Source organism: Pecten maximus, chromosome 12 (genome assembly GCF_902652985.1).
Source record: "Pecten maximus chromosome 12, xPecMax1.1, whole genome shotgun sequence".
Classification (NCBI taxonomy): domain Eukaryota; kingdom Metazoa; phylum Mollusca; class Bivalvia; order Pectinida; family Pectinidae; genus Pecten; species Pecten maximus.
Genome location: NC_047026.1, coordinates 32,426,505 through 32,443,947, shown reverse-complemented (window position 1 = coordinate 32,443,947; position 17,443 = coordinate 32,426,505). Strand labels below are relative to the sequence as shown.

The 17,443-nt window shown below is 33.3% G+C and overlaps 1 protein-coding gene across 3 annotated transcripts in view; it reads right to left on the bottom strand.

Annotated features, from left to right (window-relative positions):
* The window catches only part of LOC117339653 (cytosolic purine 5'-nucleotidase-like), a 42,487-nt gene that overhangs the window by 15,972 nt on the left and 9,072 nt on the right, over positions 1 to 17,443 (bottom strand). Inside the window, exons 1-7 of one of the 3 annotated variants that reach the window (XM_033901363.1) lie at positions 11,512 to 11,608; positions 9,963 to 10,154; positions 4,033 to 4,106; positions 3,269 to 3,386; positions 2,729 to 2,824; positions 1,994 to 2,082; positions 1,504 to 1,561 (exon numbers count right to left, since the gene is read on the bottom strand). In XM_033901363.1, coding sequence (XP_033757254.1) covers positions 1,504 to 1,561; positions 1,994 to 2,082; positions 2,729 to 2,824; positions 3,269 to 3,386; positions 4,033 to 4,106; positions 9,963 to 10,102 — 575 coding nt within the window. In that variant the 5' untranslated portion in view covers positions 10,103 to 10,154; positions 11,512 to 11,608. Of the gene's footprint in view, positions 1 to 1,503; positions 1,562 to 1,993; positions 2,083 to 2,728; positions 2,825 to 3,268; positions 3,387 to 4,032; positions 4,107 to 9,962; positions 10,155 to 11,255; positions 11,374 to 11,511; positions 11,609 to 17,443 lie in introns of those variants that run through there. The other 2 variants (XM_033901364.1, XM_033901362.1) reach the window with 2 other exon arrangements.

Here is a 17,443-nt window from a genome sequence, read left to right as displayed (position 1 = left end):
ACAGTTACTAATTATCAGCCAAATTAATGAATAAAACTAAATTACTATGCAAATTTAGATTTTTAATATATATACAATTTCATTCTTATTTCAAATACAACATACTTAAAATGATATAATCATGTTTTCTAGTACATTATAAAAAGTTGATAAAATTGGTTCCCAAATCTCAGATATACTTTAGAGTAAAGATGAACAACCAACACTTGACATATAAACATAGTTTCTGTCTGTGATATCTACCTATATAAGATAAAGAGGGTAGGGTGTTGTTATTCAGGGTCAAAGGTCGACCTCGACACCTGCACACCTTACCTGACCACTTACTAATATGGGCAGTCATCTGCACCCTTATTTGGCATTTGACTCCACCCCCAAGCAGCGAGGCTTCGTTGCCAAGGGAATGTCCAACCTGCCAAATATACTGCGGTCTAAGATGCAAACATATCGTGAGAGTTGGATAAATGATATACTAACTAGCTCCTGTGGACATTAATTTGTGCAGACAGTGGGTAGTGGAAACTCTAGCCAAAAGCGATGCTATATACTGGAAAACATCCCTCAGTAGAATTTCCTCTTCCTCATCACATACATATGCTATACAGTCAAATCTTTTGGTCTAAAGAATTTTGGACTGGAGTGACTTTATTTTCCTTACTGGTGTTTTAGTCAATTTTCTATGAATTTATTTTAACAGTTTTGGCAATTTTTGAATAAGCTGACTGTATAAAACATAGGTATGAATGAAAAAAAAAATCAAAATAAAGATGTGTACACTTCGAATTTAAAATGTACTAGTATCTGGGTATGGTCATAAACATAAGATTTGGGTCTATGTGCTGCAGGGTATCTTGGTGTATGTGGTACGCTACGTATATGTATGATGGAAAGATAATCACAATTTTAGACCTGTCAACCTGTGAAAATGTCTACCCTATCTCAACAGTGAATCGCACATTATAATATTTAATTGATTAGAAATAATTACACAGTAAAACAGGTTGTACAAATGCTATACCTTGATACAACTGTATCTTTTACTATCTGTAAACATGATCACTACATTACATTATCATCTGGGAGATCCTACAAAACCACAATGTTTAATACAGGTGAAAGTTTACAGAGAGATGCATAGAAAGATTTCAAATATTAAAAGCTGGCAACTTAAACCTAAGACGTTGATTCTGTAGTCATGACCCATCAATCAAAACTGATGTTAATATTACTAATTGTTTACAGTTTTAACATGATGGAAAGCTAACCCCTGTAACACACTAAGGCTTACCATGACTTGGTAGTCGTCTGAGAGTTGGAAGATAAATATGGACAGTGTTACCCGACTGAATGAGCAGTTGGTAGTGACGATACTTATTGGTATATTACTGTTCACAGTGTGTTGTATACATAATTGCGTGTAGGTTTACTAACATGCTGAGCTCTCTTCTATCTTAAATCGTAAGTAAACTGCACAATTAATAATGCCTTTTGTTTGATACCCACCTTATGTAATCTTTGGACGAGTTGAAATAGTCGATGATACATGCGATCATGTAAGTCTCTGTAGTAAAATAAAAACCTTTATTTCAGATTCTTGTATTAAGTCAATTAAAAAACAATCTTTATTTTAGATGTTTACTGACTTTTAATAAAGACGATATTTCAACTTTTTCTTTTGATATCCCTGTCATTTCAATGTATTTTCAAAATTCTAAATTTAAGATTGTGCTTGCAAAATCTTAGAATAGCAATAATCTGCAGAAGTAAATAGAATCAGTTTCAGATGGCTGAATCTTTTACAACTTAATGCTGAAATCTAGCATTTTCAGCGTAAGTGATTAAGGTAAGGTATACCTGAGAACACTTACCTGGAAGATTGAAGAGAGTATTTGATACAGAGAAAAACTTACCTGGAAGATTGAAGAGAGTATTTAATACAGAGAACACTTACCTGGAAGATTGAAGAGAGTATTTGATACAGAGAAAAACTTACCTGGAAGATTGAAGAGAGTATTTAATACATAGATTCTGTTTTCATCCAGCTGTATGTACTTGTTGGGGTAAAGTTTGGATACTTCATGGCTACAAAAATAAAAATATGTAATATATACTTTATCAAGCCATATAATGTAAGAATACCATGATGTAAATATGTAATATTATGTAAAATGCAAAGAAGGAAATAAATAGAAAATGTTGGTAAGATATAGATGCCCCCGCTGCCACTTGACACCCCAAAAACACAGTTTGGTGAGGATCGCATCAGTTATTCCTGAATTTGGCTAGTTACATTGCATCGGGACGGGACAGACATGGGAAACACTAAATGACCCCCCCTCCCCCCCCCCTCCCCCCACTTTCATGCATGAAAAGAGAAAAACAAATACAAATATAATGTAACCTTCAAGATTGACCTCTAAAGTAATGGCAGATGTATGTATGATAAGTCAAATATTGACCTCTAAATAAAAATAATGACAAGAACTATGATTATCGAAGATAATTGTTTTTTTTCCAGAGCTTTTGACATCGTTTCCCAACTTTGCCTGAAAGACAAAACTGTGGACTGAATGTTTACAGTAATTTAAATTACAAGACAACTTTAAAAACATAACAAGAACACTCCGAAAACAAACCAAATGAAATAAATTAGTGAACACTCGCATTACATTTTGAAATTGGACAGAAAGGGTAATCCTCATCTATTGTACATGTATACTGGACTCACCCTTTTAGAAACTTGAATCCATGAACGCAGACCAAAATATTACCATAGGCATCAACTTTTAACAAATTTCCATACTGTTTATCAAACCACAATCCTCTGTAATAAAAACAACCAGAATTAGCATCAAAACATACAATACTGTTACAGTAAACGGATCATCAAAATACAACCATGTATAATGTAAATATTGTCTGGTTTTAAAGAACGGCTGATGTAAATTGCACATTTCTAATAAAAATGTAAAAATAATGGTCAGATCATGAAAAGAAGACGAGACAAGAAATCTGCATACTAATGAATGTGTTACCCCTGTGTTTCCAATAGTATAGAGATTATAAAGAGACACACAGAAGTAACCAAATTTTGTACAAACATTGACCTTGACCTTTGATGTTAAGATATGTACAGCAATTCCATGTATGGAGTTTGAGTTTGATAGTCCCAAGGGAATTCAAGTTATCACAATGAACCTCTGTTTGGATGATAACACCAGTCAGTTAATTTCATTTTCAGTCATTCATTTCACTTTAACAAAATTACCTGCATGCAAATGTAGGATCATATTCAAACTCATTAATGGCTTCAGGGTAGCCGATAGTTACCAGCCTCTGTTTCAACATGTCAAATCCCATGGCTTCATATTCTGGTGATTTGTACACTTAAATGAAAAAAAAAATACAAATGAATCCTGCTGTTATATATTAATAAAGTAACTGTTAAACATATATATTTATAAAGTATATCACAAGAGTAACTTCTTTTTTTTTATAAATAACTTTTAATTACTAGATATATATAGCAGCTCCTTCGATTTCTTCATTTTAAGTGTCTGGCCAAGAGGGCTTGCATCACTCACCCGGATATTTAAGTAATTATAGCAAGATATTTTCATGAATAGTGATATATATTAGAAATTTTGCTTCATTTTCAGCTTCAACTCCCCTCTAAGAAACTTTCTATTTAATTCTATTTAGTCCTTTCTATAAGCTCAATTTAGCTCAAACCCTGCCATGTACACAACATTGAATCCCCTCTACCAAAATTATCTGGACCATTTATTCAAAATCCACCAAGCCATTCTGGGCAAGTAGCACTTAAAGGAAAAAGCTGACAGATGGAAAGACAACAGACACAACCTCACAGCATGAGCTTATCTCTGGCCAAATTAGCGAAAATAATAATGCCTTTTTGATTATCATATATGTAGTCTGTTAAAGTATTTGAAATTGAAGTCAATATGAAGTAATTTCTTTGAGACTTAGAGATACATGATACAACAGAATCAGTAAAATGTAAATACTTACCTGCCAAAGTGTAATCCATATCAAACCCATACACAGAGATCTTCTCCAAATGTAAGGCTCTGTTCACAAATATCCTGTCAAACAAAAACATCACTCAGTTTTTATGTGTGTTATAATATGACTATATATAACTGTGATAAATGTGTTCTATACAGTCAAGAGGTAGAATGTATCTGTACAAAATAATGACTTCAACATTCAGTCGTGAAACATAAATCAAGTCAATGATTCGTGTAAAAATTCAGATACAATGATGAAATATCCTGCATTTATTACACATGTTGTATTCATCAATCCATTAACTACTACCTTCTACAAGACAAAATTACAATACTTTGATAGATTAAGATGAAAGAAATTCAAATGACATTCTGTAAGATCTGTGTTGCTGTCAAACAAACATTGTTTAATAAGATGGTCAAATGGTTTGGTCCAGGTGACAGAACGGACAATTGGTTGTAGCCTCTAGTCTGTGTGCCTTACCAGTCTGAAAGGAGTGGTTTGTCATACATGATTATATAGGCCACGCCCAGGTTTGGGGATATCATATCACTTTGTCAAAGACACTCCTTGTCAAGTTCAACAATTCAAATACCATCTACCATGGGTTCACTTAGTTGACAAATGTAACAGGAACTGGTATGATTACCTGTGTGATCATTGTCGTTTATACACTACAGTATGATTACCTGTGTGATCATTGTCGTTTATACACTACAGTATGATTACCTGTGTGAGTATTGTCGTTTATACACTACAGTATGATTACCTGTGTGATCATTGTCGTTTATACACTACAGTATGATTACCTGTGTGATCATTGTCGTTTATACACTACAGTATGATTACCTGTGTGATCATTGTCGTTTATACACTACAGCATGATTACCTGTGTGATCATTGTCGTTTATACACAACAGTATGATTACCTGTGTGAGTATTGTTGTTTATACACTACAGTATGATTACCTGTGTGATCATTGTCGTTTATACACTACAGTATGATTACCTGTGTGATCATTGTCGTTTATACACTACAGTATGATTACCTGTGTGATCATTGTCGTTTATATAATACAGTATGATTACATGTGTGATCATTGTCGTTTATACACTACAGTATGATTACCTGTGTGATCATCGTCGTTTATACACTACAGTTTGATTACCTGTGTGAGTATTGTTGTTTATACACTACAGAATGATTACCTGTGTGATCATTGTCGTTTATACACTACAGTATGATTACCTGTGTGATCATTGTCGTTTATATACTACAGTATGTACACTACAGTATGATTACCTGTGTGATCATTGTTGTTTATACACTACAGTATGATTACCTGTGTGATCATTGTCGTTTATACACTAAAGTATGAATACCTGTGTGATCATTGTCGTTTATATACTACAGTATGATTACCTGTGTGATCATTGTCGTTTATATACTACAGTATGTACACTACAGTATGATTACCTGTGTGATCATTGTCGTTTATACACTACAGTATGATTACCTGTGTGATCATTGTCGTTTATACACTACAGTATGATTACCTGTGTGATCATTGTCGTTTATACACTACAGTATGATTACCTGTGTGATCATTGTCATTTATACACTACAGTATGATTACCTGTGTGATCATTGTTGTTTATATAATACAGTATGATTACCTGTGTGATCATTGTCGTTTATATAATATAGTATGATTACCTGTGTGATCATTGTCGTTTATATAATACAGTATGATTACCTGTGTGAGTATTGTTGTTTATATAGTATAGTATGATTACCTGTGTGATCATTGTTGTTTGTATAATACAGTATGATTACCTGTGTGAGTATTGTTGTTTATATAATACAGTATGATTACCTGTGTGATCATTGTTGTTTATACACCACAGTATGATTACCTGTGTGATCATTGTTGTTTATACACTTCAGTATGATTACCTTTGTGATCATTGTTGTTTATACACTACAGTATGATTACCTGTGTGATCATTGTTGTTTATATAATACAGTATGATTACCTGTGTGATCATTCTGGTTTATACACTACAGTATGATTACCTGTTAGACCATTGTTGTTTATACACTACAGTATAATTACCTGTGTGATCATTGTTGTTTATACACTTCAGTATGATTACCTGTGTGATCATTGTTGTTTATATAATACAGTATGATTACCTGTGTGATCATTGTCGTTTATATACTACAGTATGATTACCTGTGTGATCATTGTCGTTTATACACTACAGTATGATTACCTGTGTGATCATTGTCGTTTATATAATACAGTATGATTACCTGTGTGATCATTGTCGTTTATATAATACAGTATGATTACCTGTGTGATCATTGTTGTTTATATAATATAGTATGATTACCTGTGTGATCATTGTCGTTTATATAATACAGTATGATTAATTGTGTGATCATTGTTGTTTATATACTTCAGTATGATTACCTGTGTGATCATTCTTGTTTATACACTACAGTATGATTACCTGTGTGATCATTGTTGTTTATACACTACAGTATGATTACCTGTGTGATCATTCTTGTTTATACACTACAGTATGATTACCTGTGTGAGTATTGTTGTTTATACACTACAGTATGATTACCTGTGTGATCATTGTCGTTTATACACTACAGTATGATTACCTGTGTGATCATTGTCGTTTATACACGACAGTATGATTACCTGTGTGATCATTCTTGTTTATACACTACAGTATGATTACCTGTGTGATCATTGTTGTTTATACACTACAGTATGATTACCTGTGTGATCATTGTAGTTTATATAATACAGTATGATTACCTGTGTGAGTATTGTTGTTTATATAATATAGTATGATTACCTGTGTGATCATTGTTGTTTGTATAATACAGTATGATTACCTGTGTGAGTATTGTTGTTTATATAATATAGTATGATTACCTGTGTGATCATTGTTGTTTATATAATACAGTATGATTACCTGTGTGAGTATTGTTGTTTATATAATATAGTATGATTACCTGTGTGATCATTGTTGTTTGTATAATACAGTATGATTACCTGTGTGAGTATTGTTGTTTATATAGTATAGTATGATTACCTGTGTGATCATTGTTGTTTATACACTTCAGTATGATTACCTGTGAGATCATTGTTGTTTATATAATACAGTATGATTACCTGTGTGAGTATTGTCGTTTATACACTACAGTATGATTACCTGTGTGATCATTGTCGTTTATACACTACAGTATGATTACCTGTGTGATCATTGTCGTTTATACACTACAGTATGATTACCTGTGTGATCATTGTCGTTTATACACTACAGTATGATTACCTGTGTGATCATTGTCGTTTATACACTACAGTATGATTACCTGTGTGATCATTGTCGTTTATACACTTCAGTATGATTACCTGTGAGATCATTGTTGTTTATACACTTCAGTATGATTACCTGTGTGATCATTGTCGTTTATACACTAAAGTATGATTACCTGTGTGATCATTCTGGTTTATACACTACAGTATGATTACCTGTTAGACTATTGTCGTTTATACACTACAGTATGATTACCTGTGTGATCATTGTCGTTTATACACTACAGTATGTACACTACAGTATGATTACCTGTGTGATCATTGTTGTTTATACACTACAGTATGATTACCTGTGTGATCATTGTTGTTTATACACTACAGTATGATTACCTGTGTTATCATTGTTGTTTATACACTACAGTATGATTACCTGTGTGATCATTGTTGTTTATATAATACAGTATGATTACCTGTGTGATCATTGTTGTTTATATAATACAGTATGATTACCTGTGTGATCATTGTCGTTTATACACTACAGTATGATTACCTGTGTGATCATTGTTGTTTATACACTACAGTATGATTACCTGTGTGATCATTGTTGTTTATACACTACAGTATGATTACCTGTGTGATCATTCTGGTTTATACACTACAGTATGATTACCTGTGTGATCATTGTTGTTTATACACTACAGTATGATTACCTGTGTGATCATTGTTGTTTATACACTACAGTATGATTACCTGTGTGATCATTGTTGTTTATACACTACAGTATGATTACCTGTGTGATCATTCTTGTTTATACACTACAGTATGATTACCTGTGTGATCATTCTGGTTTATACACTACAGTATGATTACCTGTTAGACCATTGTTGTTTATACACTACAGTATAATTACCTGTGTGAGTATTGTTGTTTATACACTACAGTATAATTACCTGTGTGAGTATTGTCATTTATACACTACAGTATAATTACCTTTGTGAGTATTGTCCTTTATACACTACAGTATGATTACCTGTGTGATCATTGTTGTTTATATAATACAGTATGATTACCTGTGTGATCATTGTTGTTTATACACTTCAGTATGATTACCTGTGTGATCATTGTTGTTTATATAATACAGTATGTTTACCTGTGTGATCATTGTTGTTTATATAATACAGTATGATTACCTGTGTGATCATTGTTGTTTATATAATATAGTATGATTACCTGTGTGATCATTGTTGTTTATATAATACAGTATGTTTACCTGTGTGATCATTGTTGTTTATACACGACAGTATGATTACCTGTGTGATCATTGTCGTTTATATAATATAGTATGATTACCTGTGTGATCATTGTCGTTTATACACTACAGTATGATTACCTGTGTGATCATTGTCGTTTATATAATACAGTATGATTACCTGTGTGATCATTGTTGTTTATACACTTCAGTATGATTACCTGTGTGATCATTGTTGTTTATACACTACAGTATGATTACCTGTGTGATCATTGTTGTTTATACACTACAGTATGATTACCTGTGTGAGTATTGTTGTTTATACACTACAGTATGTACACTACAGTATGATTACCTTTGTGAGTATTGTTGTTTATACACTACAGTATAATTACCTGTGTGAGTATTGTTGTTTATACACTACAGTATAATTACCTGTGTGAGTATTGTTGTTTATACACTACAGTATGATTACCTGTGTGAGTATTGTTGTTTATACACTACAGTATAATTACCTGTGTGAGTATTGTTGTTTATACACTACAGTATGATTACCTGTGTGATCATTGTTGTTTATACACTACAGTATGATTACCTGTGTGATCATTGTTGTTTATACACTACAGTATGATTACCTGTGTGATCATTGTCGTTTATACACTACAGTATGATTACCTTTGTGAGTATTGTTGTTTATACACTACAGTATAATTACCTGTGTGAGTATTGTTGTTTATACACTACAGTATGATTACCTGTGTGATCATTGTCGTTTATATAATACAGTATGATTACCTGTGTGATCATTCTTGTTTATACACTACAGTATGATTACCTTTGTGAGTATTGTTGTTTATACACTACAGTATAATTACCTGTGTGAGTATTGTTGTTTATACACTACAGTATAATTACCTGTGTGAGTATTGTTGTTTATACACTACAGTATGATTACCTGTGTGATCATTGTTGTTTATACACTACAGTATGATTACCTGTGTGATCATTCTTGTTTATACACTACAGTATGATTACCCGTGTGAGCATTGTTGTTTATACACTACAGTATGATTACCTGTGTGATCATTGTTGTTTATACACTACAGTATGATTACCTGTGTGATCATTGTTGTTTATACACTACAGTATGATTACCTGTGTGATCATTGTCGTTTATACACTACAGTATGATTACCTGTGTGATCATTGTTGTTTATACACTACAGTATAATTACCTGTGTGATCATTGTCGTTTATACAATACAGTATGATTACCTGTGTGATCATTGTCGTTTATACACTACAGTATGATTACCTGTGTGATCATTGTCGTTTATTACCTGTGAGAAGGCCGTCGTTTATACACATGCATTTTGCTGCTTCCCCCGTCCACATGAGTAGTAGAACCATTCATATTAACAAAGTTCCCCGAGTGATCTCTCTTGACTGGTGATGAAGGCATGTTCTCCGGTGTCAGCATTTTGTATGTAGGTGGTGTCTTCAGATCTAGTATTCAGTTGTAAATAAAACACCTGAAACATATAAAGATAAAGAAATTACTGAAAGTGAGTTAGGGTCATTCATTCCAGCATGTTAATGATCAATTATCAAAAGCCAGTCCTTCTTGGTTGTAAAGAAATAGTTTATTTTAAAGTGATTTACACATAAAACCCATCTATTTGAACACACTTGGTGTGCATTTTTTTTTTCAAGTGATGAATAGTGAAGGAAGTTTCACACCTCTCTGTCTTAAAATGTTCTTGTATAATAAGTTACTGTGTATACATAAGGCAGAGACAAACAGTAGCATGCAGACTAATCAAATAATGGAATGATGGAGTGAACGCGGATAGTCCCATCTGGTAGTACAATCGTAACTCGACACAGTATCAGGTATATTACTGATCATAGAGTACCTGTATACACCATAATCAATACAATACTGTCAATTCCTATGGCGACCATTTAATCTGTATCCTGTCAAATGTTGGTATACATTAATAGTTAATGACTTTCTTACTGGGAGTGATCTGGACCATATCACATTGATCAACATGTATATTGTAAATATAGGGTAATATTATATTGTCTCAAACCTCTGATAACTGTATTACATATTGCTACTTTTAAATTCAAAATTTCAACAGAATAATTATGTTTGTGTACGGTATAAAGTCTGGTATTCAATCTATAAATTCAATTCAGAAATTTTAAAAACGATATGAAATACAAAAAAAATCAAAATTTTATAAAAACACACCTTTAAATTAACAATTTCCATATAGATGTTATGATATATGATGAAAATCTGAAAACAACCTTCTTTTTGTCAACTAACAACTCTGCTGATAGGAAGTACTTGTCTATATATATATTTATTAAGCAGACATTTACATATTTTATAATCAAGAACTGAGGAGAGTGGGCTATAGGTATCCGATCTCACAATATAACACTCTTATAGAATTAAACCATTTTGTATATATTGCCATGAAATAACTTACATAGTGTGAATTATGCAATAAATATTTGAATTTGAATTTGAATAATTAGTAATTACAAACAGAACAGGTCTATTATCAAAATTATACTGAGCTGGACGTAAGATCAGTGCAAGTACTATTTCATCATACCTTTTATGGGGAAAATGTAAATACATCCAAATTTCCACTTGTGCCTGGGTGACCAGTACCAGGTATATGTTATTCCCCGTTATAGCCAATCCCTTTTGAAGGCACTCCCTCCTATACATTGTACCATGGTATCAATGAAATATTCTCCTTTGTATAGAACGTTTGTACACCTGCGTCAGCTACCTGTCCCCTAACATGTATAAAATCTCAGTATATATATAGTACCAGGATATGTCATACATCTTATATTACTTACCCAGTTTAATGAATTCTATACAAAGGAATTGATACACACTTTACACTTCACAATATACATACACTCATGGCAAGTCCAGCTACAGTGAGTGGTATGTTACATACACGTGAGACCGATATACAAGTGAGACCGATATACTACTGAATTCATGATGAACCAAGGAAATATTTTGAACGCATTCTCAAAATGCTATAAATAGTCCATATTTTGAACGCATTCTCAAAATGCTATAAATAGTCCACACTTAACCTACAGTTATATGTGAAATGTAACAATGAGCTATGTAAATGATCTATCATAAACACGACTAGACCAAACCACACATTATATACCTGTGTTAACCTTTAACCTGAATTAGAATTAATCCATAAACATTATGTACAACGTAACACTGTGTGTGTACATGTGGTACAATAAGACAATAGGGTAAAATCATTATGATACAAGTACTTAGTAATACCTAACTTTTGCAAATACCATATAAATCCCCAAATACATCACCTAGTGTAAAGGTTTAGTTTTGAAGTTTGGTGAGGTTTTATTTTTTTTTTTAAATTTTGCTCACTATTTTAAAAATTAATGATTTTACAAAAGTTAAGAAGGGTATTTATTTGTGGGCAGGGGCTTTTTTGTAGATAAATGTGGTAGTAAACTTATCAAAAGTTTGTACAGTATAAATAAAGAAATATGAAGAAACCAATTTAAAAGTCGAATCAAAATTGATTCCCTTAATTTAACAATAAATTGCCTTGTGTCATTTAAGAAGTTAACCATCTTTGAAAAGGAAGAACAAAACCTTAAGTGGCCGAGGGGGCAATAACCCTTGGAATTGTAGGTCACAAGGGTAGCATGTAAACATCAGGTAGATCGACTTCAACAAATAAATACTTCACCCACTTTACCTAGCACATCAAAAGTCGTGAGGTAATATACTACTTATATATATATATAATTCATTAGAAAGTTAAATAGGTTTGATTCCAGAATCAGAAAGCCTGGTCTATACATTCTGACAAACCCATATCATATACATGCATGTACCACATACTAATAATCAACTATACACTATATATCAAAAACTGTATATTACATGAGATGGCAGGGTTCACATGACGTTGTTCAAGCATTTATAAATTAGTTATAAGTCATATGCTAATGGATATGTCCAGTTTTTAGGGAATGTAACTCCCAAGTTTGATAAATGAATCTAAAAAATATTTTACATTGTTTTGTTTTTACTGTCATAATTGTAATTAAGGAGATTATTGACGGTTATTTTCTGCCAATTAATTGATATCGTACTGATAAATCTGCAGATTTTCAACAAACAGAAATCACAGTTCTCGTATAACATACAATTGTGTATTTTCATTACACATTTTCATATAGGTAAATATATTGTAGATCCTATGAATTTAACACAATTTAATTGATATGTATAATTTATACACAACACAACAAAACAGTATGAAAGTCAAAAATTTATTGAATGGAACCAATAACTTGTTCAGGCTCATATTAATTATTAAATGTTTTGGCATTCTTAGGGGCTGCTCATTCTTACAGCTAAATTACATCAACGCAACTAACAATATTACATAATAAAATTTGACTCACTACTAAAAAGATACACCTAAAAATATAAAATACTAATGATACTATTGGGGCATGCAACCCCCAAGCTTGAGCGATCATTATATATAGCTTATAGCTTGAGCGACCTCAAGCCACAGAGTTTGGTTTGTTTTTGCTTAACGTCCTATTAACAGCCAGGGTCATTTAAGGACGTGCCAGGTTTCAATTCAATTTATTTGGTTTGGAGGTGGAGGAAAGCCGGAGTACCCGGAGAAAAACCACCGGCCTACGGTCAGTACCTGGCAACTGCCCCACGTAGGTTTCGAACTCGCAACCCAGAGGTGGAAGGCTAGCGTTAAAGTGTCGGGACACCCCCACACAAGCCACAGAGTAAGCAGTTGGTAGATAAAGCAGGCAGTTCTGCTAAGACTGTTTCAGATGGGGCGACCCCCGAGCTTGGGCGATCCTAAGCATATCATCTACATAAGAAATAAATACACAAAATATGATATAATGAATTGGGGGCAATAAATTCCCCGAATTTACAAGTCCAAATCGAAGAGGTTACAATAAAAGTAACCGAATGAGAGCCCAAATACCAAATTACATTTTTCTTCATTTATTGTTAACAAACAGAACAATATATTAGTTATTAAGATTATAAATATCACAATTAATTGCAGTTATTAAGATTATAAAAATATTACAATTTCATGTCTATACTGCTTAAATAATAATTATATTCATTGTCTTTGGTCCATGAAAAAATCTACAAAAGAGGTTGGATGTTAAATTCAGAATTAATGGAATTTTTATCATTTTTCTAAGAAAAATATGAACAAAACCTTCATTAGAGTGAAACCTAGTGTATACGTAAATTTCTATTTAGGCAGAAATTTGAAGACATCTACATTGATTAGCATTGGAATTCATTATACCAAACCTCAGACAGAAGGTTAACAGTTTATCTTGTAATAAGCTCACTGGGAACCCTCATATATACAATGTAAATGTAGAATCCAAGTATGGAAGTGGGCATATATATATATTATTATATTAATGGGAATGAGTTATGTCTGCCTGTATAAATATTGTATACATGTATATTTGTAAATTCCAATCTTCATTACTTCAATACAGCTGTTTTGAAAGAAACTTTTTTTCTGCAAAGTCTTTGTTAATATATCTATACCTAAATACAACAATGATTGGACTTGATCCAATCATTATGAGTACTCTGATGTACTTTTATTAAGAGTATGATAGACTGCAATCATGTATATCAAGCATTTGTGTTTATATTATTGAGTGATAATTCACTTGTATATACATGTACCATGTATCATTGATATATATGTCAGATGTATCAAAGCTTTATTATACCATGTCTGCATGGATTTGTAATAATTCTATTTTTGTTATATTATCTGTCATTTAATTCTTTCTAAATAGATTTCATTTTGATTGGCTGTTACACAGGATCATACTAATTGACATCACCAGTAGTAGTACAGACCTGATCATGAGGTAAAGTCCGAGTTTGTACCAGCATTTTTTGTTTATGAATCTTTTGGTTGATTACGGTATATAGGATAGATTAAAGTAGTCTCGCCCCAGAATGAGGGACAGTACAGAAGCTAGGATCAAAAGGTGGGACTTGCGCCACATGCTCTATCAGAACACTTGTTTGTCTGTCATGGAAAGTCTTAGGTTAGTAATTAAATATTTCCAAACGAGAATAAGTTTCAGTTTTCTATAAGATAAATGAAGTAGCTAGAGGGATGACACTGAATCAGCTGATGATTTTACAGCAATATGACCTCTATTTAGCCTTGACCTTGGAACCCTGAAACAACGCCCACATTTCAGTTTGACCAAAATCTGTCAAAGAATGAAGTTGCTAAGTGTTTAGTTTGATTAGGGACACGCGCACGACACAACAGGGCATCATGTGGCAGGATAGGATGGACATAGGCAAAAATATGACCCACCATTGGGCATGAAAATGCTTGCTTGCATGGAATTCAGGATATTTTACCTCTTATATGTACTGGATCTTTTCTACAGCTTTGTGGAATAGTAAACTAGAGCTGTCACCGAGGGGGTGACAAGTATACCCCCCGCTTTTCCACGATTGGTTTGGATACTTTGTGAAGCTGCCTATTTATGGTACTATAACCAAATCAAACATGTTCTATGTTTAGGTAAGAACTAAGTGAATGCATATATAGCCGAACAAAATTTTGCTTGTTTTTTAAGAAAAAATTGCATAACTCTATTATAACTAGTAATTTGGCAATATCTTTGCATAGAGCTACGCCTCATAGGGTCCTCTAACTACATACCAAATTTTAGTAAAATCCATTGAAAACAAAGCAAATGCATAGCCGACAAGCTAGTAACCATTTTTTACATAAAGGGGCATAACTCTGTAAAAAGGTTTTTTTCAGAAGAAGCCGTTACAGGAGACACAACTTCATGCCATCCTTCAACTCTGTATAAAGTTTCAAGAAAATCCATCAAAAACTAAGTGAACGCATAGCCGGACAAAATTATGACACATTTTGTATGAAAAAGGGGCATAACTCTGTTAAAAAGGGCTAAATCGCAAAATCACTGCAGGGGACACAAGTTCATATGGTCTTCTAACTATATACCAAATTTGAGTGAAATCCATAAAGAAATGAGCAAATGCATAGCCGGACAAATTTTGTGACAGAGGGACAGAGGGACAGAGGGACAGAGGGACAGAGGGAGGGAGGGACGGATGGACAGACGGACAAGGTGATTCCAGTATACCCCCCTAACTCTTTATTTGGGGGGGGGGGGGGGGGGGTATAATTAACCCCATGTCAATGTCATTCTTACTTTTTTGAAGCTACAGGTGTGTACAATAAAGCAAGAGGCCCATATAGGCCTTACTGGTCACCTGAGTTCTGATATCTATATATACTGACAGATGATTTTTCTTTTAAAATAAAATTCAATATACATGTATTTGACCAGTGCTGTGACCTTGAGAGTACTTGACCAAGACCATTCTTTGAATTATAACTTCATCTCAGCATGCTATGTATATATACGTACTGACCCAATATCATGACCCTGGACCTAAACTGCACAGGGCAATTGTTCAAGATGTTCGAACAGCAAAATTGGTGAAATTATTATAGCAGTCATCATGATCAAACAGCATTATAGTACCATACCACATGTTGCATCCTCAATACATTGCACAATACTATGGGAATCTGAAGATGCAAAGCAAAACATCAGTCCAATATTGATTAGTGTTATACAGTACCAGTAATTTCTCTGGCTCTCGGACTATGTATGGTTCATCATCAGGCTGCAGTAAACAACATCCCCCACCTGTTTTTTACACCTGTACTTGATTACAGGTGTAATGTACATAACAATAGCTTGTTATTGAGATGATCATCTAACAAAACAACCAGCCTGGTGTACATGTCATCCAAACACAATGATGACAATCCCAAGGTCAATCTTAACAAACAAATAGTTGATCATACCATCTTATATTAGAAATGATTTGGTAACACAAGAATCTGGGCCCTGTTAATTGATTCATGAAAGGAAACATATAATTTGTGTACTTTAGCCTTAATTGAAGATGACAGTATGTCTTTATCTATGTACTTAGCTCAGAATTACATAATACCATTTGACATTTGATGAGGAACAGGAGACAAAGCACATTGAACACTAATTAGTATATATAGCTGTTACCTGATGCTGTCTGGATCTATGCCTTACAACTACGGAGGAATGTCCTTCACTCACCCATACAGCTACCCTGATCGACTAACTTTTACTTCACTGAATCACCATACAAATGACACATTGCTTACGTCATATCGTAACCTTGACCTTTTATATATAAGGTCATATCTAAATGGGTGCACATGCATCTCATACATGTTGTATTGAACAATGTAATATCTATATTATAAGGTGCGTTTGCACTATTTCATGTGGATCAGGTCAATTTGATAACATCGCTTATTCTTAGAAATGTCCACCTCATTCACATGAAACCTGGTTTTGAACAAGAGGCCCAGAGGGCCTGTATCGCTCACCTGGTTGGATTCGACCAAACGTCAAAATATGTGCAATTTGTTAATCGCTTTATTTGTTAATGTCTAACAACACTATATATATGCATGGGGAAGGGACCTCAACTGCTTCAAAGATAAAACCCAGAAATGCAGTCAAATCTCCCTCTGGGAATGGAAATTAAAAAAGACCCAAGGATTGTTTCTACAACGGGATTGTGGTTATCTCATATATAGTGGCCAGCGATGCTGCATATGGTTATGGGTAAGGAATCTCAACA